The sequence below is a fragment of the Sinohyriopsis cumingii genome, chromosome 4 (genome assembly GCF_028554795.1).
Source record: "Sinohyriopsis cumingii isolate HCF-2022 chromosome 4, ASM2855479v2, whole genome shotgun sequence".
NCBI lineage: Eukaryota > Metazoa > Mollusca > Bivalvia > Unionida > Unionidae > Sinohyriopsis > Sinohyriopsis cumingii.
The window spans coordinates 32,466,700-32,490,177 of NC_142964.1; the positions used below are offsets into that span (position 1 = coordinate 32,466,700).

The 23,478-nt window shown below is 39.9% G+C and overlaps 1 protein-coding gene across 1 annotated transcript; it reads right to left on the minus strand.

Moving 5' to 3' along the window:
* Positions 1–730: 730 nt before the first annotated feature.
* LOC149800896 (uncharacterized) lies at positions 731–5,669 on the minus strand. Its single transcript, XM_089954957.1, has 3 exons — positions 5,146–5,669; positions 3,771–3,906; positions 731–1,657 (listed from the first exon to the last, which is right to left on the minus strand). The coding sequence occupies exons 1-3, from the start codon at positions 5,252–5,254 to the stop codon at positions 1,270–1,272; spliced, it is 633 nt and encodes a 210-aa protein (XP_089811083.1). The 5' UTR covers positions 5,255–5,669; the 3' UTR covers positions 731–1,269.
* Positions 5,670–23,478: the final 17,809 nt, after the last annotated feature.

A 23,478-nucleotide genomic window follows, 5' to 3' on the forward strand; every position in this document is an offset into this window, starting at 1 on the left:
ATACTTACGTAAACGGGGTACTGATAAACACACAATGTGTACTAAAAAGCACGTTCAATTTCGATTTTCGAGTGCGAATGACTTATTAAAATCAAAAGAATGAAACTAGCTAAACAGGCACGATTATTTAGAAATTATGCTTCTCTCGGATTCGACCGCTCTGGGGCCTAAGTGGCTAGAGAGTCCGCTTCGGATGCAGGAGGTCGCGAGTTCGAATCCCGGTCGAGTAATACCAAGGACTTGTATAAATGGTACCAGCAGTTGCCTCGCTTGGCGATCATCATAAGAGGTCAGTGTTATTATTGGTCGGCCTGGTGTCAGGATAATGTGACTGGGTAGGTCATGATGCTACATCTCTGCAGCACGATTCCCCACTGTTAGACATCCATATAAACTGACACACTGCAGACATCTTAACGATATGACTAAAACAAAATTTTAAAAGCTACGTTAAAAATAAAAAATACCTCTCTCTCTCTCTCTCTCTCTCTCTCTCTCAGATTCCGAGTAAATAAACGTCTTTAATTTGAGTACGTACTCATCTCAGAATTCCCGACAACATTATTGTGAAAGTACGATCAGAATATTGATTGAATGAGGCTGGTTAAAAACTTCAACCTCACTTCATGAACACTTTATTCTAGATCACATTGTGAGACGAGTACGTAGTTAAAATTTAGACTTTCAAATACAGGATGGACCAAAACTTTCAAGTGAAAGAAGCAATATCAAAGATGTTGGACTTTTTATTGGTCGTTGGAAATAGCAAGAAGAAAACAAATATTCATAAAAATGCCCTTTTAAGTTTATAACTACAATAAAACCATGTTAAAAGTCTGATAGTTGTGTTTAAAAATATTTGTGTGCATGTTTTCTAACTTTAACAGATAACTCACTGCCCCAGCATGAGCGTATGTGTACATTTCAAATGTTGTGCAACGTCAGATATGGATCTAAAATGTTCAGATATAGGTAAACCAAATTTGAAGATATGTATGTACAACGGTTAACGGTTAAATAAACTTCATATTTTATCTCATATAGGGCAAAAATATTCAAAACATAGGGGCATGTAAAGTGACACCTGCATAATATTCTAGTGTAGTTGTGAATCACAACATTGCTGGTTAAAGTTAATACTTACAAACTAAAAACATTTTTTTTTTTGTTCTATTTGTATGTTACACAATTCTCTCGGCTAAGAAATCGAATTTCGTACATATGTACAAAATGATGGCTAAATATTTTTTAAAATCTGGTTTGCTATTATTAATTGAACGGCGTACGGTACAACATTTTCTGGTTAAATATGACTCCTGGAAAGGAAACGGAATACGGCATAACTGGATAACTTTGGATCCGTCGTCTCCACCCCCATTTACTTGTGTGGTCTAACAAAGGAATCGAGTTTTGAAGCTGATTCATGGACTCTCTTTCTACATCTGACTTAGATGTAGCGCCGCCAAAGCGAACTTGGTTTCTTTCAAGTCCAAAAGTATTGTCAGGATGGACTGTTCGATTGATTTTCTCGAATATAGGAATTCTATCATTACAACTTAGGCGCTCGTCCATTTCATCTACCATTAACATTTCACATCCATCTTTAGTTGTCTTGCATCCTTCCGGGGGCATTACGACACCAGCCATAGGTCCAAATCTGAAAGTTAAGATGTAGCGATCTACAGAAAAAGTCTAAATGCGCAAAGTAAAAAAACCTGCAGTTCTTTCGTCTGAAAATACTAGGTAAATTATGAAGAATGTGTGAAAAGGGACATCATATACCTGTCAATTTTATACATTCATTGTATGTACAACAAACATAAATATAAACCTGCCTACATACAGACATACATACATACATACATACATGCCTACATACATACATACATACATACCTGCCTACATACATACATACATACCTGCCTACATACATACATACATACATACATACATACATACATACATACATACATACATACATACCTGCCTACATACACACATACCTGCCTACATACATACATACCTGCCTACATACAGACCACTCCAGTGGCCTAGTAGTTAGAGCGTCCGCTTCAGATGCGAGAGGTCGTGGGTTCGAACCCCGACCGAGTCACACTAAAGACTTATAGAAATGGTACTAGCAGCTGCCTCGCTAGGCGCTCATCATTAAGAGGATAGTGTTAGCACTGGTCGGCCTGGTGTCAGGATATTGTGACTGGGTGGGAACATCGTGCTACATGTCTGCGGCATGATGCTAGACATCACTATAAACTGTCACACTGCAGACATGGTAGCGATACGACGGAAAAATTGTTAAAGCTACGTTAAAAATCAAAATGACACACACACACACACACACACTATACATACACACATACATTTACGCAAGCTGGCAAATAAGAGTTAGGTTGGGTAGGGTGCACAACATGTCAATGCTTTCATGGATACATGGCATCAAGTCAAATTATGAATATAGTTGACACCTACGTAAGACAAATAAAACGATAAATAAACAGATTCTATCGGTCGCTATAATGAACGCAAGAAAGACAGCAAGCATAAGCTTCCAGAAGCTTGAGCTCTGCTATATTGGGTCAGGAAACCAAGAAACGTAAAAATAAAATATGTGATAGGGACAGAAGAAATAGGCCATGTAAACTATTAAATGCGGGAATAGTATTGCAATTATTAAGCAGGTGTGGGATTTTGCTTTAGGAAGACCAGTCATCGTTGTCATGAGGAAAAGCATCAGCCAACTTTTCATGCTCTAGTGATCATAGGTACATTTTTGGACTAATTTTCATGTCAGGTTGTTACCATTTCAGCTTAACTACCTTGCACGTATACTAAATATAATTTGTCATGTTGAAGGAATCCAGTGTACTTAATGCCTCGCAGCTCACATTATTACAAAAATTCAATCCCCTTTGCGAATTTAATCTCACCAAGAATCGTGCTACGGATATTTTTAATGTCCGAAAGTTGACGTCTTATGGTTGTTGTTGTTGTTGTTGTTGTAGGGATTAACGCCATTTTTCAGCACACGATAGGCTATACATGGCGGCCAGTATTAATGGTGGAGGAAGAACCCGGAAAACCCCGGAAAGAACCACCGACCCACGAGAAGCTACTGGCAAGCTTTCTCACATATCCACATTAGCCGAATCCGAGACTCGAACCCACGCAGACAGAGGTGAGATGGCAGTGATCCGTAACGGAGAGCGCTTTAGACCACTCGGCCACTCGGGGCCCCGACGTCTTATGGAGTCCTACCGCTCCGGTAGCCTAGTGGTTAGAGCGTCCGCCTCGGATGCGAAAGATCGCGGGTTCATACCCCGGCCGAGTCATTCCAAAGACTTATTAAAATGGTACTAACAGCTGCCTCGCTCGGTATTAAGAGGTTAGTGTTAGAATTTGTCGGCCTGGTGTCAGAATAATGACTGGGTAGGACATCAGGCTACATGTATGTGGCAAGATGCCCCAGTGTTAGACACCTCTATAAACTGCCACACTGCAGACATCGTAGCGATATGACTTAAAAATTGTAAAAGCTACGTTAAAAACCCAAATCACACACACACACACACACACACACACACACACAATGGAGTCCTAAATATGTATCTGAGACAGAGGAAACGAAACGAGAAAATAAATCTTCCCGACTGGTACTCACATTATATATATTCCAGTCAGAACTAATGGGGCACTTATAAAATGATCGACACACAGAAGAGAGAAAAAATAGTCGGACAAATTCAGTGACTTACCCGCAGCAAGTAAGTCCAGTGTCAAGGTTGCAGGAACATTCCAAGCAATCCGATGTATACACTGTAGATCCCGGTAACATCTTAAGCTTCATATCACCTTGAGAAATTTCACAAATATAGCGGACTCTTTTTGAATCTGAAAAATCAAAGCTTAAACTGATATGGTCTCTTAAATAAAAGAGATACATGTGTAGATTCCAGAATTTTGACCTTCCATAATTATTCTCACACACTTTATGACGAAAATAGTGAAAGTCCTTTGGAACTAGACAGGAACATGCTAGAGTGCAATAAAGAATTTTGATTTGAACAAAGAAAAAGAAGAAGAAAAAAGAAAACCAAAAAGAAAATAAAAGAAAGAAATTAACCAAAAGAAAGAAACAAAACGTGTTCTTGTTTTTGCATGAAAAACATAGTGTACACTTGAAAACCTAGATTTACAGGAGAAGTATTCATAAGAACAGCAATTTTTATGTAAGCTAATGGTTTAAATGCTGTTAATTTGTTCAAATTTTTAAAGCATTTTACTTGAAAAAATAATGCTATTATTTTCAGTCTGAAAGGTAGAATGTACATTTACAGAAATGTCACAGCAGCTCTAAGCGGGCGAGACTGAGATGCCAGACAGTCAGAATATTGGCAGTCTTTTATTTAAGTTGAGAACTAGAGTAGAAGTCAAATATTACAGCACAGGTGTTGAAAATCTACTTTTTCGTGTAGATATTATCGCGAATTTTGCGAAAAAATTACATCAACGGAATAAACTAGTCACAAATACATGTTTTTACCAAATTTAAAAGAGAAGCAGCACCGACTCTACAAACTAAATCGCTGCAAAATTGTTTGACATTTGGTAACCGCAAAATAGTAGTCACTTAAAGAAATATTTGAGTTTACAATAGTCGATAGCATTAACCTTATGGATCTGGCAGAACTTTATTTGTGGAAGCATGCAAAATTAACATGTAGAAATGTGCCAAATTGGTTGAAATAGCTGATTTCACAAGTACTCGTTTGTACAGGTAAATATAAAGAAGAACACGTTTAATTGAGAAATCGGGTCTTCAGAAAAGTAAATTTAAAAATTAGGCGCCATCTTTTTCATTTTGCAAAACCAGTCAATTTGCATTTTTCCTACATATAACCACCATGTCAGTTACTTGATTTTTGGTTAAAAGTCATAAACAAGAAATTTACAGGTTTCTTGAGACGTACAAAAACAGCGCAAGTGTAAGATAAAGACACGGTTAATAACTTTGACTTCACGGAGTCATACACAAAATAACAAGAATGATGATGATTGCAATGACGACGATGATGATAACAAAAATCTGCGAACTGATGAAGATGTTTTAATTCAGAACACTGATCTTACCTGTAACATCTTGTTTCAAAGGAACTGAGGAACAAAATCCAAGAACGACAGTAACCAGTGAGAGAAATAATAGGAGAAAATACGCAATTGACATTTGCTTTGTCCTCATTTTCTTCTTTAGTAGAACAAGCTGTGGTTTTTTGTGCACTTATATCCGGACAAAGGTGTGACACTTGTTTACAAACACGGCAAAAATAGGCCCTAGAGACAAATTGGCATTACCTACGGCTTCTGGTTTTTGGACTGTTTCCATGGCGATTAGTTTGGTGAGTGATATTAATGATACAGATACAGGAACTGAAACACAACGGAAAACAGGTGCATACACTCCAGGCTGTTACACGGTTAGATATTTGGGCACAAAGCTGTTATAAGAAGCCACACATTTGTCATCTACAAAGAAAAGAGGTACACGTAAGTGTCAGGAAAATGACTGCAGGGTTGAAACGTGTATTAGTGAAACTTAAGTCGCGCAAAATAAGGGTTTGCATTTGGTTGTTTGTTTATCTTAGAACTCTGTTTTTTAATAAAGACTTGGGGATTGGGAGGGGAAAACACAAACACACGTTTCGTTTGAGGTCGAACTCACAACCACGTGTTTCAGAAGTGATCTTTTTCACTCAACACCCAAATCCTCTCGTCAACTGGTAAATACACTTATAGTACAAGTCACACGGGTCATGTAGGCAATCAGCATTTAAGTAATGGGTGTCATTTTTTAGAATTTGATTTTATATACCTTTAAGTGGCAAGTATTCACTTCATTTGGATTCGTATACATACGGCAAAATCAATGTTAAAGTACGTAGACATTTTTGGACGAAATGAACCCAAAGATATGATCTAGTACAATCCAAATTCAATTTCGCGCGCTGTGATGTCATAATGACAGCTACGCATATTGATAACAAAATTCGTACTACCCTCGATTGTGACGTTTCCATTCGACGTGCTCTAATTTTGACCCAAGTTTAGAACATGGCCACCACTGTAAAAGTCCATAGCGATATATAATTTTCGTCTGGAAGTTTCTTGGTGACAGTTAAGGTGCAGAGTATTCAATAATCAGGATTGAATAGACTTGGGTTTAAGAAAATTAGTGTTAAATTTTAAAAGAACAATTTATATTTAATTTAAAATGAGTAAATGTGCATATATGACCTATGTGACTTGTACTATAATAAGTTGCAGTGTGCGTACTATTTACACTGAGACCGGTACTACACAGAGTTTACGTTGTGTATTTTGGCTGGATCGATTTACAGTTAACCCATTTTAAATTCAACACCCTCTAGCGATTTTTCGCTCTCTGAACATCCAAGGATGTGAAGTATGTGGTCATGGGACATTCTTGCCATCGTACGTTATATTCACATGTTCTGATTTTTGATTGGGGGTGCGTGGCCTGGGCCTGACGTCCCGCTTGCCAAAGGAAAGTGAAGCGTCTCTCATAGCCTCTCCTTCCCAGGTGTAGTGATCGCCGCAGGACCACTGTCTCGCTCTGCGGGGCAGGAGGTTACTTGCATATGGCCTCTCCTACACTATTGTGTCCACAGCAGCACCTTCACGCGGTGCCCCTGTTTTAACAGAGCCTGCTGTGTGGCGCGACCGAGTACCCGGCGGTATAACTGGGTGGGCAGACTGGGCTCATTAGCCTTGGCAGGCAACCAGTCTAAGAGAAGGGAAACTCTGACCCCAAACCCGGGCAGATGAAGCTCGTTAGCTTTGTCAGGCAGTTCATCTAGGAGAAGGAAACTCTGATTCAAAACCAACCAAGTCCCATCCATTGGATTATGGCTCCACTGCCTTGTGGATATCTTCGGGAGAAGGAAAGGCTACGGGAGTAAACCCAGACAGAAAATCAGGAGTGGAGCCCCTAAGGCGGCTGGGGGTCGACTACGACCTCCTTCCGGCAGCTCCTGCATCCAAACTGGTGCCAAATGTCATGCTCAGCATTCCTTTGGACCCCACCAGCAAGGACGAGAGGGGGATCCTGACGTCTGGGCAGCCCAGGATCTCCATATTCCACGCCCAGGCTTGCGCCCTGGAGAGGACACTCCAGTCTCGCTACTGAGTGAGGAAACAACACGGAAGCTGACAGTTTACGGGTTATAAGTCCCACCCGATTGGCGTAGGGAAGGGGCGCCACGGGTCAGCTTTGACGGTGGGAGGGATCATCGTGTCCCACTGGTCAACTATCGCCCGCCTCAAGCCGGGCAGCCCCCGGTCAATAAGGTGTTGACCCGCCATCGTCTGCCTGCTCCAGTGGGTGTCTGGAGCTCAGTGTGTTGTTCAGCATGACAAGCAGACGGTAATTCCACACCAGACAAAAGAAACAAGAAACCAATAAAGAAGACTCCAGCTCTTCGATTTGCAAGCTGGAATGTGCGCACCATGTGTACAGGCATCTCCGACGACCTCAGAGAAGTGGACGACACCAGAAAGACGGCCATCATCGATAGAGAACTCACCAGACTAAATATCAGCATAGCTGCCCTCCAGGAAACCAGGCTCGCCTCTAGTGGCTCCCTCAGAGAGGAAAACTACACCTTCTTCTGGAAGGGTCGAGAACCTGAGGAGCCCCGTCAGCACGGAGTGGGCTTTGCCATCAAAAACAATCTCCTGGCCTCGGTTGAACCTCCAACAGGGGGCACTGAGCGTCTCTTGTCCATCCGCCTCACCACTACTTCAGGTCCTGTCAACATCATCAGTGTCTTTGCCCCAACCCTCACGTCATCAGAAGACGTGAAGGATCAGTTCTATGGGCAGCTGGACGAACAGATCAAAGGATGCCCCAAAAATGAACCACTATTCCTCCTCGGCGACTTTAATGCCAGAGTAGGTGCGGACCACGAGTCCTGGCCTACCTGCCTCGGATATCATGGCACTGGAAAGACCAACGAAAACGGCCAGAGACTGCTGGAGCTATGCACCTACCATGGCATGTGCATCACAAACACCTTCTTCAAGTGTAAGCCACAACACAAAGTGTCATGGAAACACCCCAGATCTCATCACTGGCACCAACTCGACTTGGTCATCACCAGGCGCTCTGCCCTTAACAGCGTCCTCTCCACCAGAACCTACCACAGTGCAGACTGTGACTCCGACCATGCCCTTGTGAGCAGCAGAGTGCGACTACAGCCACACGTGCTACACCGCACAAAACCAAAAGGATGTCCTCGCATAAACACTGCACAGATGTCAGTCCCTGCCAAGGTGGAAGAGTATGTGTCTGCCCTGAACAAGGCTCTCCAGGACCTGCCTGAGTATGACGCTACAGCCAAGTGGAACGCCATGAAGGGTGCCATCTACAGTACAGCTATGTCAACGTTTGGCAAGAAGGAACGACCCAGCCAGGACTGGTTCAATGCACACCTATCAAGGATGGAACCACAAATCGAGGAGAAACGAAAAGCCTTCATAGCTTACAAAAAATGCCCTAATGAACGGACGCTTGCTGCTCTCAGAAGTGCCCGAAGTAACACCCAACGCATTGCTAGACAGTGTGCGAACGAGTACTGGCAACAACTGTGTGAAGGGATCCAGCGCAGTGCCGAGTCCGGACACATCCAAGGCATGTACAGTGGCATCAAGAAGGCTCTAGGCCCTACAGTGAAAGGGGTCGCTCCCCTGAAATCCCTGACGGGAGAGAAGATCACAGACCGTGGGCAACAGATGGCCAGATGGGTGGAGCACTACTCAGAACTATACTCCAGAGAAACGTCAGTCACTGATGCAGCCCTCAGCAGCATAAAGAATCTGCCCACCATGGAAGAGCTCGACAAAGTGCCAACCTTAGAGGAGCTCAGCAAAGCAATCGACTGCCTTCCAAACGACAAAGCACCAGGTAGTGACAGCATCCCGCCCGAAGCTATCAAACATGGAAAACCAGCATTGATTAAACCACTGCACGAGCTACTATGCTGCTGCTGGGAGGAAGGAGTAGTCCCCCAAGACATGCGTGATGCCACAATTGTGACCCTTTACAAAAACAAGGGCGACCGCAGTGACTGTAATAATTACAGAGGGATCTCGCTCTTGAGTATTGTTGGTAAAGTGTACGCCCGCATCATACTCAACAGGCTGCAGTTGCTGGCAGACCGTGTGTACCCGGAATCACAGTGCGGCTTCAGAGCAGGCAGGTCGACGACAGACATGATCTTCTCCCTACGACAACTCCAAGAGAAGAGCAGAGAGCAAGGTCAACCACTCTACATGATGTTCATCGACCTCACCAAGGCCTTTGACTTGGTCAGCAGGAAGGGCCTTTTTGAACTTCTGAGTAAGATCGGTTGCCCTCCAAAACTCCTCAGCATGATAATCTCTTTCCATGCAGATATGAAGGGAACAGTCCTGTATGATGGATCATCCTCAACTTCCTTCCCAATTAACAGTGGTGTGAAGCAGGGCTGCGTGCTGGCACCAACACTTTTTGGGATCTTCTTCTCCCTGCTCCTGTCCTACGCCTTCGACACGTCCACGGATGGCATATATCTACACACCAGGTCTGATGGGAGCCTGTTCAACCTGGCAGGACTGCGCTCAAAGACCAAAGTGAGAGCTGTGCTCATCAGGGAGATGCTTTTTGCAGATGACGCAGCTCTTGTGGCCCACACCGAGGAAGCCCTCCAGAGACTGGGAGACCGTTTTGCTGTTGCCTGCACGCACTTTGGTCTCACAATCAGCTTGGAAAAAACAAATGTCAGCGTGCAAGATACCAACATTGCCCCTTCAATCAAAATCAACGGTGTCACCCTGGAAGCAGTCAACAACTTTACCTACCTAGGGTCAACCATCAGCAACACTCTCTCGATTGATATGGAGCTGGACAGAAGGCTTGGAAAGGCAAACACCATCATGGCTCGATTAACAAAGAGGGTTTGGGAAAACAACGCGCTGACAGAGCACACCAAGGTCCGAGTCTACCAGGCCTGCGTTCTCAGCACCCTTCTATATGGAAGTGAGACGTGGAGTACCTACATGAGGCAAGAACGCCGGCTCAACTCCTTCCATATACGGTGCCTAAAACGCATCCTAAAAATCAGCTGGCAAGACCGTGTTCCACACAGCGAGATCCTGCAGCGTGCAAGTGCCCCCAGCATGTACTCCCTGCTAATTAAACGCCGACTTCGATGGCTGGGTCACGTCCGACGCATGGAGGATGGAAGGCTGCCAAAGGACATCTTATATGGACAGCTGGCCACTGGCATGAGAAGAGTCGGACGCCCCTCACTCCGTTTCAAAGATGTGTGCAAGAGGGACATGAAGGCATGCAACATTTCACCCGATGGCTGGGAAGAGCTGGCTGAGGACCGAGGCACCTGGAGACTGATGGTAAACAATGGCATATCAGTCGCTGATGCGAGGAGAGGCCAGTTGGTGGCAGAGAAACGTACGAGAAAGAAGAACGCAACAGCAACCACAGTAATGCAGACTTCCCAGTATGTCTGCACCAACTGCAGTAGGGACTGTCACTCACGTATAGGCCTGCACAGCCACAGCAGACGCTGCCAACAGAGACAGGCAACACCCCAAGAGCGCTATTCGCATGGTCTTTCGAGACCGAGTCGCCAATGATGATGATGGATGATTTGATCGAATGGATGTCAGTATCGATATGTGTCAGCATTATAAATGTGATTCATAAGGAATATGATATTCATATGGTAGCTATCTTTAACATTGGCAAAACAATTTACATGTTACACTCTTATGTACAAACAATAATATTTTAGTACTTGTTTTTCCCCGGGTCACTTACGCACAATTTTAAAATATTTGCAACTACTACTGTTTCATACAACCCCACAACCATTCCTAAACTTCAGATATAATCCAATGTCCAACATCGCAGGAGTTAATTTAATTAATCACGTTTACAATTGAGTGAATTACCAACATGTGATCAGTTTCTAAAATTTCTAGTGATTTTCATTTTTCCAACACTTTCTTCTAATATAGTTCTAGTGATGAAAACAATAATCAAACATATTACAATTTCCCGTCCCCACTAACCGTTACCGAGGAAAATCACAGTATTTTTATATGACTCCTCTTCATTGATGTAATTGGGGAACGGAACATAACATATTAAAACTATTTTTCTAAAAATTGTATAATGATTTGATGGGGGGGCTGCCTTTTTCAAACTACTAACCGGTGGAAAATTGCACATTCCCCGGTCGACTAACTCACAAGTCACTTTCTAAGCAAAGAGTATCTTCTAAATCTTTAGTACTGAAACTCTGTGTATTTTTATTTATTTAAAATGTACTTGATTTCACAAATGATTATACCCATAGTGCATTGCAAGTTGTTATCAAAAATCTCCAGCGACCAATATTGTATTGGCATAGGCTGCGAATATGGCTATATGCCGCTATATTTATTCCCCACTACCATCCTACCGATACCTGGTGCAGAACCAAAAATTTTGCAGATTTGTAAGAACTTGATTTTCAGAAAACACTAATTTGACTGGTGCAGTAATGTTTTTAAACGACTTTTGTAAATCATCCCATTCCGATGTCATAATAAAAGGAACCTGGTTGGTTAAAAGTCCGACAGAGTTGGGAATTGTAACTACCCAGGCTCATATATGGGTTTAAAATTCTATTATCGGATCAGCTCGGGTCGGCTGCTGTATTGTTTCCATGGGATATGTGCTTTAACCAGATTGCCTCGGTATTAAATAACCTTCAGATGTTGCTGTTATGTAACGAGGATTCATTGTCATTAAAAAATGTAGTAGATTGGATAATGGGTTCCAAAGGTTTGACTATTTAAACATCCCTTCCTTTACAGCTTGGCCTTGTTAACCAGACTCTTGCGTGGCTCAGTGAGATTTAGCTACGTTTTCACGAATTCCTGAACTCAAACTCTGTTGTTTTATATATATATATATATATATATATATATATATATATATATATATATATATATATATATATATATATATATATACATAGAGTGAGAGAGAGAGAGAGAGAGAGAGAAATGTAATTATTACTAGGTTAGTTGGACTTGACTTGTTAACGAGTACTTACGGTAAAACGTATACTTTTATAAAGTGAGGCTAGTACTTCTATATGTGAATTAAATCTTCCAGATGGCCACTTATTTTGTGAATAATCAATAATTGAATTGGGTACACAAAAGGAGTAGAAAGAAAACGGCTTAAATTTACTACCATTGAATGATACACTATACTGTGCCTACATGCGAAAATTGTGAAGTTGTACAACGTGTATTTAATGTTAACGAATCAACTGAAAAGACAGGTCTAGAGAATCGTGTGACGATAAATTAACGTAATAAAATCCAAAGAAGCCATATCTAGAATTAAGTGTACACTCTAGATGATGAGTTCAGTGAATACAAGGGTCTGTAAAAAAAAAAAAAAAAAAAAAAAAAAAAGCGCTTTTCTTGTAACGCTAGAACACAATTTTATCAATCCGATTAAAATCAGATCTCTACTGTCCTACGCAGGACCTCGAGAGATCTGATTTTAATCAGTTTACATTAGAACAAGGATTTCCCAGCGATATCGCTAGTACCGGCCTAAAATTGACAAGCCATTATCATAGGCACTCACATAATCACCAGAAATGTAAACCACAAACCAGCAGACATAACTAACACACCCCCACCCCACCAACAGAAACTACTAGAAATACAAAACTACACTCCAGGGAACAATATAAATACAATGTCAATATTATCGCCAATCCTCTTAAAGGAAGCGGAAAAAACCAAACACAAATGAAGATATAGACACCACTATTCCAAACCTAACAAATGAATTTGACAGTAACCTACATACCTTAAACTCCCCACAATTAGACCTCATAACCATGACCAGCACCCCAAAATTCACCAAAAATGAAATAACCAATTCTAGAAATATGCAAACAAACCAACAACAGGAAATCAAGCAAACAACAATAAATCAAAACATTAGGAAAGAAACTATACACTCAAGCCAACTCCTGGACCATCTGGGATAATAACAGCAAGGGAACCACCAACCTATGGGAACAAATCCAATGAATTAGACACTACAAAACTACCCAGCAGCATCACTAATATGGCAACCCAAAGACCCCAAACAACCCAAAACACCCAAAACACATACCTAGGTAATGGCAAGGGCCCGCTAAAACCCCAAAACAACAACAAAAAAAAAAACACAAGTAAGGTTAACTCAAAACAGGAAATAAAACAACAACATAACCCACAAAACAAAATTTACAATTATCATTCCATCGAACACACCATATACATAAGCAGCAGGTGCAACAGAATTACTAGTCTAAGTACCAATAGTATTATGACAGCACTGGCCAAAATTCACACTGGACAATTCAAACTGATAAGACCAAGGCGAAACTACCTGATTGTCCAATGCAGCACAATTCAGCAGGTGGAAAAATTCATTCAAATTGAAACTATAGGCCAAATAAAGATCAAAGTAGAGAGACACCATAGCACTCAGAGGAAAACACGAGTCACTTCGAACTCCAAACACAGTGAAACCACAACTAATCTGGCTGAACCCACTAAAACCACTATCTTTAAAAAAGTAATAGCACTAAACGGATACAACAAAGACATAAGCAATGAACTCCTACTTCATAAACTCACAGCAAATGGAACACAGACCACCAAAGTATATCGTCTTAAAAATAACAAGGGACAAGGAACAAACAAAGCAGTTATAGAGGCTACCGAGCCAATACCCTCAATAATAAAACTAGGACAGTCAGGAGTGTGCCATAAGCTGGAAAACTACATAAATAGGCCAAGATTTTGCACCAAATGCCTACACTGGGGACACTATGCCCTCAGATGTAGATTCAAACCAAGATGTAAGTACTGCGGAGGTCAACACAAAGGAGAATGCCACACAATTAAACAAAAATGTGCTAACTGTAAAGAAAACCATTATCCTAAATCGGCAGAATGCAGATTTGCAATACAAGAGAAACAAATAGTGGATTTAATGAACGAAAAACACCTCACCTACCATTCTGCCAAAAACATTATTTGTAAAAATAGCCCCAACACACCAAAATCTACCTCTGAAACAATCAATGAGCACCAAAACTCTCCACGCAGAATCAGAAGGGAAAACGTTGCACCACAAAACATACCCTCGAATCAGGAAACAAAAGAACCAAAAACTACAACCCACATTGTAACAAACCATGACTACCCTGATAACACTCCAGATACAAACAAAACTGTCACCCCAAACATCCCCAAACCTAACACACACCCCGACACAGAATTAATACAGGAAGTAATGAACCTAACAACAGGAACCCTAATGCAAGATCTCAGTAGCATAATGAGAACCCTCAAAACCATTTTCACCATACTAGCTGATTGGATCACAAGACTAACAGATAAAGACAACGTCAAAAATGAATAGTACAAAAAATAATAAAATCACCATCTGGCAATGGAACTGCAGAGGAATCTTTAAAAACCTATCAGAACTGCAGAACAAACTGAATAATACGGCCGTAAAACCAGACGTAATCTGCCTTCAGGAAACCCTCATAACACAAGAACACAAACGCCTGCCCAAACTACAAGGCTATACCCAGGGAATCTTTAAAAACAGACCCATGGGGCAGAAAGGGGGTGGACTAGCAATTTTTTTAATAGATATACTAATCTACTATGAAGTAATAGAAGTACCCCCTAACCTAAACATCAATAATAGCATCGAAATAATGTCAGTAATGATAAATATAGGAACCACAAACATTCAAATAATAAATGCATACGACCCAGGGGGTACCTTCTGCCCTACCAACCTAATCTCACTAAAGGCAATCACTAATAACAACAACAACAATCTAATGATCTGTGGCGACTTCAACGCACACAGTGAATTATGGGGAGGTAAAAAGAAAGATCAAAGAGGGAAAATGGTTGAAAAATGGATAACTGAGAACAATCTGGTCATCTTAAATGACGGGTCGAACACTAGATTAAACCCTGAGGATGGCACTCTCTCAGCCATAGACCTAACCATCACTACCCCAAAACTGGCTCAAGTCACAAATTGGTGGGTGGATCAGGAAGACGCGTTAGGAAGTGACCATTTTCCCATCACAATCAATATTCAAACAAAAGCTCAACACATTCCAAACGAAACCCCACCTAAATGGAGGTACCAACAGGCAGACTGTGACCAATTCCAATTATTACTAGCTAGAGTAAATCCAGATAACTTAGAAAGCCCAAGTATTGACATGTATTATGATAACATAACAGACACAATTATAGAAGCAGCTAACCAATGCAACTAATATCCAAAATAAAAACCCTGTATCATGGTGGACTAAACAGCGCACTATAGCACATAAAGACGAAAAAAAGGGCCTTAAATAAATATAAACGCACCAAAAATACTATCTACTTCCAGCAATATAAAGATAAAGAAAAAGCACTAAAACAAACTATAAAAACTGCTAAAATTAATCTATGGCAAACCTTTTGCTCTAAACTGAGTCTAAAATCAAACTCAAAACAAATATGGGACAAGATAAAAGCCACAAAAGGGAATGCAACTACCTCAGCCCCAAAAATTAAAAATGCCATAACAAATAAAGATAAGGCAGACCTCCTAGCGAAGCATTTTTCGAACATGAGTAGCAACAATAATCACACCAGAAACTTTCAAGAACAAAAAACTAATGGAGGGAACCCAACCTCAAATGTTTCAAGACCAAGGAACAAAAGAATCTCATCTAAATAGCGACATCACAGTACATGAATGGAAGATAGCCCTACGATCCAAAAACGAAACATCCCCTGGTAAGGATCAGTTAGGTTACATTATCTACAAAAAACTACCTATCAATATAACAATACCCATAATCAAACTCTTTAATAGGATATGGGATAAAGGCCAACTACCCACCAAATGGAAACAGGCCATAGTAATACCAATCCCCAAGCTAGGTAAAGATCCCAACAACATAAATTCGTACCGACCCATCTCAATTACAAACAATATTTGCAAAATAATGGAGACAATAATCGCAAATAGGTTAAAACACCACCTAGAAACCAATAACCTACTCTCAATAAATCAATGTGGCTTTTGGAACAAACGGTCCACCACTGACCAACTTCTCAGATTGGAAACAGACATCAAACTCGCTTTTAACGCACATAGTAAAACCGATCGCAACCTCATAGCGGTTTTTTTTAGACCTAGAAAAAGCGTTCGACCTAGTATGGACCAATGGACTAATGGTCAAATGAAACCAATTTGGAATAACTGGACGCTTGTTCAACTGGATTGGCGATTTTCTCACAGGCCGGAAAATTACCACAAGAATAGGCCACACCCATTCGGAAGAATTTTCGCTTGAAAATGGAACACCGCAAGGCAGTGTAATAAGTCCCTTACTATTTAACCTAATGGTAAATGACCTTGACCTCAATGCAGCCTCCGCAAAAATAAACTTGTCACAATTTGCAGATGATAGTGGCATATGGAGGAATGGAAATCCTGCCAATAACACAGTAGTTAAAGAAATCCAGCAGAGCCTAGACAACATAGGGAGATGGGCGGACAAATGGGGTTTCAAAATATCTCATGAAAAAACTGTGACAATTATATTCACCCCCAAACGAAATAACAACCTAGTCTATCCAAACTTCTATATACAAAATCAATTAATCAAATACGTAACAGTAGTAAAATTCCTAGGAATGTTCTTTGACAACCACCTCACATGGAAACAGCACATTGAACAACTCACCCAGAATTGTAACAAAGGTCTCAATTTACTCAGGAACATCACAGGGACTGACTGGGGATCCAACCAGGAAACCCTCCTCACGATATATAAAACCCTAATTAGATCAAAACTGGATTACGGTTGCCAAGCATATATCTCGGCTAAGCAACCTGTACTACAAAAACTTGACACTGTCCAGAGAAAAGCCTTACTATTATGCACAGGAACGCTCCCCTCAACATCATTAGAAGAATTACAAACACTAACAGGAGAACTACCCTTAAAATTACGTAGGCAAGAACTGCTCCTCCGATACTCCATTCGATTAGATACCCACCCAGACAACCATCCCACCAAAATAGCTATAAATAAGGTCTATAATAACCCAAAATCATACCAATCACCAAGTGGCAAAGTAATCCTTGAACTAAGAGAAAAGATACCTCTACTTAAAAAAACAGGTAACAAACAATACAGACCAGAACAAATCACCATGGTTACAAAAACCACCGAGGATTAACATTGAAGCTACCAAATTAGGCAATAAAAAAAGACAAGAAAACTTACTAAAACCTGTACTGGTAAACGAAATCAACCAAAAATACCCGGACTATGTTAAAATATATACCGATGGATCAAAAACAAACAACCCACGAAGAACAGCAGCAGCAATAGTCATCCCTGAATTCAATATACAAACGGGATCCAGATTACCTGACTATTGCTCCATTTACACCACTGAATTCTGGGCTATACTTGAATCACTACAATGGATCAAAGACAACCAAATACCTAAAGCAGTCATTATAAGCGATTCCCTAAGCGTTATCAAATCGATCCAAAATCGCAATACAAACTCTAGGGAACAATTCCTCGACAGAGCATGCCAATTAATCGACGATATCACCACAGCACATCAATTAGTCGAGCTCATGTGGATACCGTCGCACACTGGAATCTCTGGCAACGAAACTGCAGACAAAGTTGCAAAAACCAAACTAGGAGATCAAAACTCTATCAAGCTTAACTATAGCTCTACAGAAGCAATAACCTTCGCACAAACATATATAGACCAAACATGGCAAGATTTTTGGAACTCCTCCACAAAAGGTAAAAAGCACCATGAAACCCTCAAAAAACGTAGATAGGAACATACAGCTACCTAAGGGTACCTATTTAGAACAGAAAACCATAAACAGGATAATAACTGGAAAAAACTAAACTAGCAAGCAGTTTTGGAAGGTTTATAGGACCCAAACCAGCAACCATTAACTGCTTTAACTGCCACACCACCGAAGATCTACACCACGTATTCAATATATGCCCAAAATATCAACCCGCTAGGTAAATATTTATCAAAAACCAAAAAGAGATTGGATCACCATACACATACCCAGAGTTACTTATGGACTCTAATAAAAATAAACAATCAGCATATAAAAATACAAATCAATTCATAGACTCAGCAGGACTTAGGAACAAAATATAATTACTATCCCCACAAAACCAAAAGACCCAGGAACTAGCTAAATAAATTTAGAAGCCACCACATAAAAACCCATAACATATCTTTCAATTTTATAAAAGTATTAATAAATAATTCACTTACGAAGCACCTATAAAAAAACTAAGGAAACCGCAAAATCGGATGTCCTAGATGTCCTTAACGAACCGAATAATCAGCTAGGATTCCGGTCCTAGATGTCCTTAACGAACCGTGTAATCGGCTAGGACTCCGGCCTCTTGCTAAATAAAGTATAAATAACATTCAATCTCTAAAAACATTAATTAATAAATAACTTAAAGAGGTAATATCTAAAAACTTATAAATAACATAACGTAGGAAACACACCCTAAACACCTCGACTAGTAATACCATAATAACCTTGAAAATCTCTCTTCATACATGATTTCTACTAAGAACCTCTAAAAACAGCATAGAACATCCCCCCTCCTTTTAGAACATTTTGAAGAAGAAAAAAAATCGAAAAAAAAAATTTAAAAAAATTGCAAGAAACACCAGGCAAATGCAATATGAAACCAGCGGTGTAAAGCAAGCAGGACCGTTCCCGAGCTCTCCTTCCCACTAATGACAGCCAACCATTCAACTGTAGGGACCTTTATGGACCCACAGATTGAGGCCAAACTATCAGGGTTCCTTGAATCCATAAAAGCCTGGGGGAGGTGGCACCACCCCCTTCCCCAGGAACAACTAGCAGGCTGCGGTGCAGTCAGAAAATAGTGTCACATGCACAATTGTGCGCACGCCACTATAATTAAACTCAACAACAACAACCAAAAATGTTTTGCAGTTGTTGGCGAATCCAAAAGTCTGGTAATGAGATTTGGCTGGCTGTGGAGATGAAGTGAGTCTTTAGTTATTGTGATAATAAGATGACAACAAATGATACATGGACTAGGTGGTGGTGATTTTGGGTCGGGTACCAGCGAACAGAAATATTTGTTGGTTTATCGAGCCAAGCCTCAGGCACTGGCAGTGGTTTTCAAATATGTCCTTCTAAGCTTTAAATAGTTTGTCTTGAAATGATCGCACTTTTGAGTTTAGATAATTTTGGAAAGTTTCATTTGTACAGGGTTTGACCGAAGCTATTTATTAGACCCTTGTATAGTGAATATCTCACGGAACCACGCTAAAGTCTGGAACCAAGCAGCACAAAAATTAAACAAAAACAAAATAAAACACCCCCCTCCCAAAAAAAAAACAATAACAAAAAAGAAAAACAAGAAAAGTATTATTTAAAAAAAAAGATACACCAACGCTCTCGGTTGTTACCAGTCTTATACTGAATGTGTCTTAAGCTATTGTGATAATAAGATAACATAAGAGGGGCTGTTAATATGACGTCATACGATGAAGTCGTATGAACAGCCCCGGTTATGTCGCATAATGGGGGATATAAGTGGGAGCGAGTTGACAAGGATTGTTCCCCCAAATTGAACAATTTACATCTTATATGAAATTATTTGGTTCGACAACTGCTGCAAATTGAATGACGAGAAGAAGAAGAAGAAAAAAAAACGAATAAAAGGCCCAATGTAATAATGATGAAATAGTTTAACCATTTTGTATCGAATCAAAGAAAACCTATAATGCAGTAAATCAAACCAGATCATTTTTTCTCTCAAGTTGTTAGAAAAAAGCAATTGCATAGTAAATGATCGCTTTTCAAGAACAACATTTCCGAAATGGAATAAATAATGCAAAACACCTTTATATCGTCTGTCCGTCCTCTCGAAACCCCAAAATTTTCTTAAAATGAAATTTTCGAATGATAGCGTGAGCATCTAAAATTATATGATAATTCATGGCCAGGCTCATATAATACAAGCTTCATGAGAAACTTAACTATTCTAAAAACCAAAATCACCTTTATAAAATAATACATACTTGCTGTACATACTTGGTTATAAGAAAGAGTCAAACTGCAAATAACAAAAGTCATGATCAGTCATAGCATAATGCGCCTGCAGATCAGGGTCTATGCTGTTTGTTCTACTGATAACTCCTAACAAACTGCACAGACCCTGATTTGCCGGCACATTATCCGATGGTAGATCTGGGTCTGTGCAGTTTTCAGTAGTAGGACTGGTCTTATAAGCGAGTACACACGGTAATCGGCAAAATACACAAAACTGTAAGAGACAGGTGAACGGAAGAAATGTAGAAACGGATACAAAAGTTAAGACAGGACTCTTTCTGCACTTCACATGCAAGTCCAAACACACTTTTAGGCGGACATATAAGTATTTGTAACATCTTTTGTAGACTTCAGTATGCATTTTCTTTGGGTGGTATAGCTGTTTCATCTCATTTTTAAAACTTGTCCATGGGTAGATGTCTTCCCTCAAATATTTGGATACTATTGCACCCAAACTTTTCTCTGACAGATTCTAAGAGACTGGCTCATGAACCGAAGAAATGTCCTTTTCGCCGTTATTGTTTGCTTTTTACAACGAACTTATGAACCATGAAGTCACTGGTGAATGAAATAAAGTTTTGTTGTTATTTGATATGTGTGTTACTTCTCATCTGAATCACTTTAACAAGTGTCTTGATTAACAGATGACTGTATTTATCAGAAGATGACTATTTATCAATAGATGACTGTCCTAGCCTGACAAGTTGTGAATCAATAATTGAATATATTTTGTGCATGTGAAATTCAAAGTACAACCGCCCTGAGCAGAACCTCAGTACAGTTTAGTTAAGTAGCCATAGCCATGAACGTTGTCTTCAGAGGCAGAGCCTCGTGTTGTTGCTACTCAACAAGCGTTATCCAGGAGGCTGGTCTATGCATCTATGACGCTAAATGCATATCTCATACGTACGGCATGTGCTTGCTGAATTAAAATGTTTCTCATCTTCACTGTGAATACAAAAGATTTTGCATTTTTCAGTCTCAATTCGTTTTAAGCCATTTTTGTTATCATAAATCCTAACAAACCAGTTGTAAAACACATGAATGCAGTCAGTATCCCTGTAAACCACTGGTCTGAAACATTTATGATTGGCGTGAGGTACATGTAAAAGATGGAATTATTAAGCTACATGCAATCTGCAACTCCGTTCTGCCTCAGGTTTTTATGTTACTCCTCCATAACAGTACAGGTGCTATCTGGCACGGCAATATATTCAAAATCACGATAAACAAGATATGGAACTATTAAAATGATGATGACTGTTTCTACATTTTAAAACTGCTCGGTCTCTGTGTATCAGATCTATTGAGTTGTCTTCACTTCACAGAGTCGTTTGTCTTTGGTGCCTATTTATTATTGATGACGCCAATCTTGACAGATCTTTTATTCCAATATTATGGTACATTCTGTAGCTTTTACGAGCACTTGACTAGACCATTATCAACATGTCAATGCATCTAACTTTCCGTTTCTCAGTTACTCTGATTTAATGTAATTTAATTCATCTTGAAGACATCATTCAAAGACAGAACAGCTGCCTCGTTGCCCTTTTGTTATTTTCTTTGCTGTCAAGGTGCATCACAGAAGTAAAACAGGACAAGCCTTGTTGAGTAGCAACAAAGTTAAAAGGTTTTGGGTAGGAGTATTTAAAACTGACTCTTAAGCAGAACAAAGTTCTTTTGTCTACATTTTTAACATCAACACAAGCTTTATTGTTATGAACCCATTTTGGCATATCTATACGTGAGCTTCCACTGAACATCTGATTCCTATTTATGTAACGTTCAATCCTGTTGAACATCCATTGTACACGTTTGACTATTTCCTATCCATATTTAGTATTCAAAATGTTAAATAAACATTTAATAACATCTTCCATTTCGTAATAGGTTTGTCCTGATGCAAAATTCTGTGTTCAATTTTTTTTCTTTAATTGTGTTCGCAAAGGGTCTGCCATTGGCCTTTTCCTAAATCTGATAATTAAGTATAGCAGAAGAACCCAACTGTTGAATTTAAATACTCCCCTCTACCAAATACTTTAATTATTGCTCAATGCCATTTGCTAAATGGATGGATTAATTTTACATTCTAAGCGTAATTGCTCAAAACACAGTCAATTAATCACTCCCATTTTGTAATCTGATGTCTCGTTGAATCATGCATAATAGTCATATGATGATAGTCATCCGGCAAGTCACATGTTAAATTCACAGATGCCCATTTCTATGTGACCATAACTGTTTTGAATCTGTGAAGATGCATTTAATTGTTTTCTCAAGGAACAGCCAATTATCTGTATCCCAGGAACTGGAAATAATGATGAGTGGATGGGTTATGCTATTCCATGTGGATTTATATATTGTCAAACACTTGATTTGATTCTGATATAACTCTTTACATCACCAAAAGGTTCCACTCCTTCAACTGACCAGTGCATAAAAACTTACTTCATTAGCTGACAGATGAATAAGGGTAAACACTATGTGGCCTATCGATGTTGTGGTGGAACATATAATCATGGCCAATAAGTTTTGAAATAAACCCAGATGAAAAACAAATAAATACAGTTAATGGCACATTATATGCATGCTACATGTTTAATAGTCCTCAGTGAAGACACTAGCAGGTATGGCTGACTCTGGAGATTACTGACCAAATGATTTCAATGACCATGACCTATACTAAAAGGATGCAGTCTTAAGAAGAAAAAAAAAACATGATGTGCAAAATCCATTTTCTTATGTTATTCTGCAAAACCCATTTATTTTGACACAATTACCTTGACACTTAAGATTGTGACCAAAAGAGAAATATATCTTTTTCATACTACAAGTGCAATCTTTTGACCCCTAAATCAATGAGCTTCTGTCTTGGACAATGTGCAAGTCATCCAAAAAAATTAGTGAAGGTACATGATGATGAAAGTGCATGTGTGTGTGATTTTGATTTTTAAAGTACCTTTAACCATTTTTCAGTCATATCGCTACGATGTCTGCAGTGTGACAGTTTATAGTGATGTCTAGCACTGGGGCATCATGCCGCAGATATGTAGCATGTTGTCCCACCCAGTCACATTATCCTGACACCAGGCCGACCAGTCCTAACACTCACCTCTTAATGCTGC

Excerpts from the sequence above, each read along its gene's own strand:
- LOC149800896 (XM_089954957.1), bottom strand. The coding sequence starts at position 5,254 with ATGAGGACAAAGCAAATGTCAATTGCGTATTTTCTCCTATTATTTCTC. Across the intron at positions 3,907-5,145 it reads TTTGAAACAAGATGTTACAG|ATTCAAAAAGAGTCCGCTAT; the intron begins GTAAGATCAGTG and ends TTGATTTTTCAG. Across the intron at positions 1,658-3,770 it reads ACTGGACTTACTTGCTGCGG|ATTTGGACCTATGGCTGGTG; the intron begins GTAAGTCACTGA and ends CTTAACTTTCAG.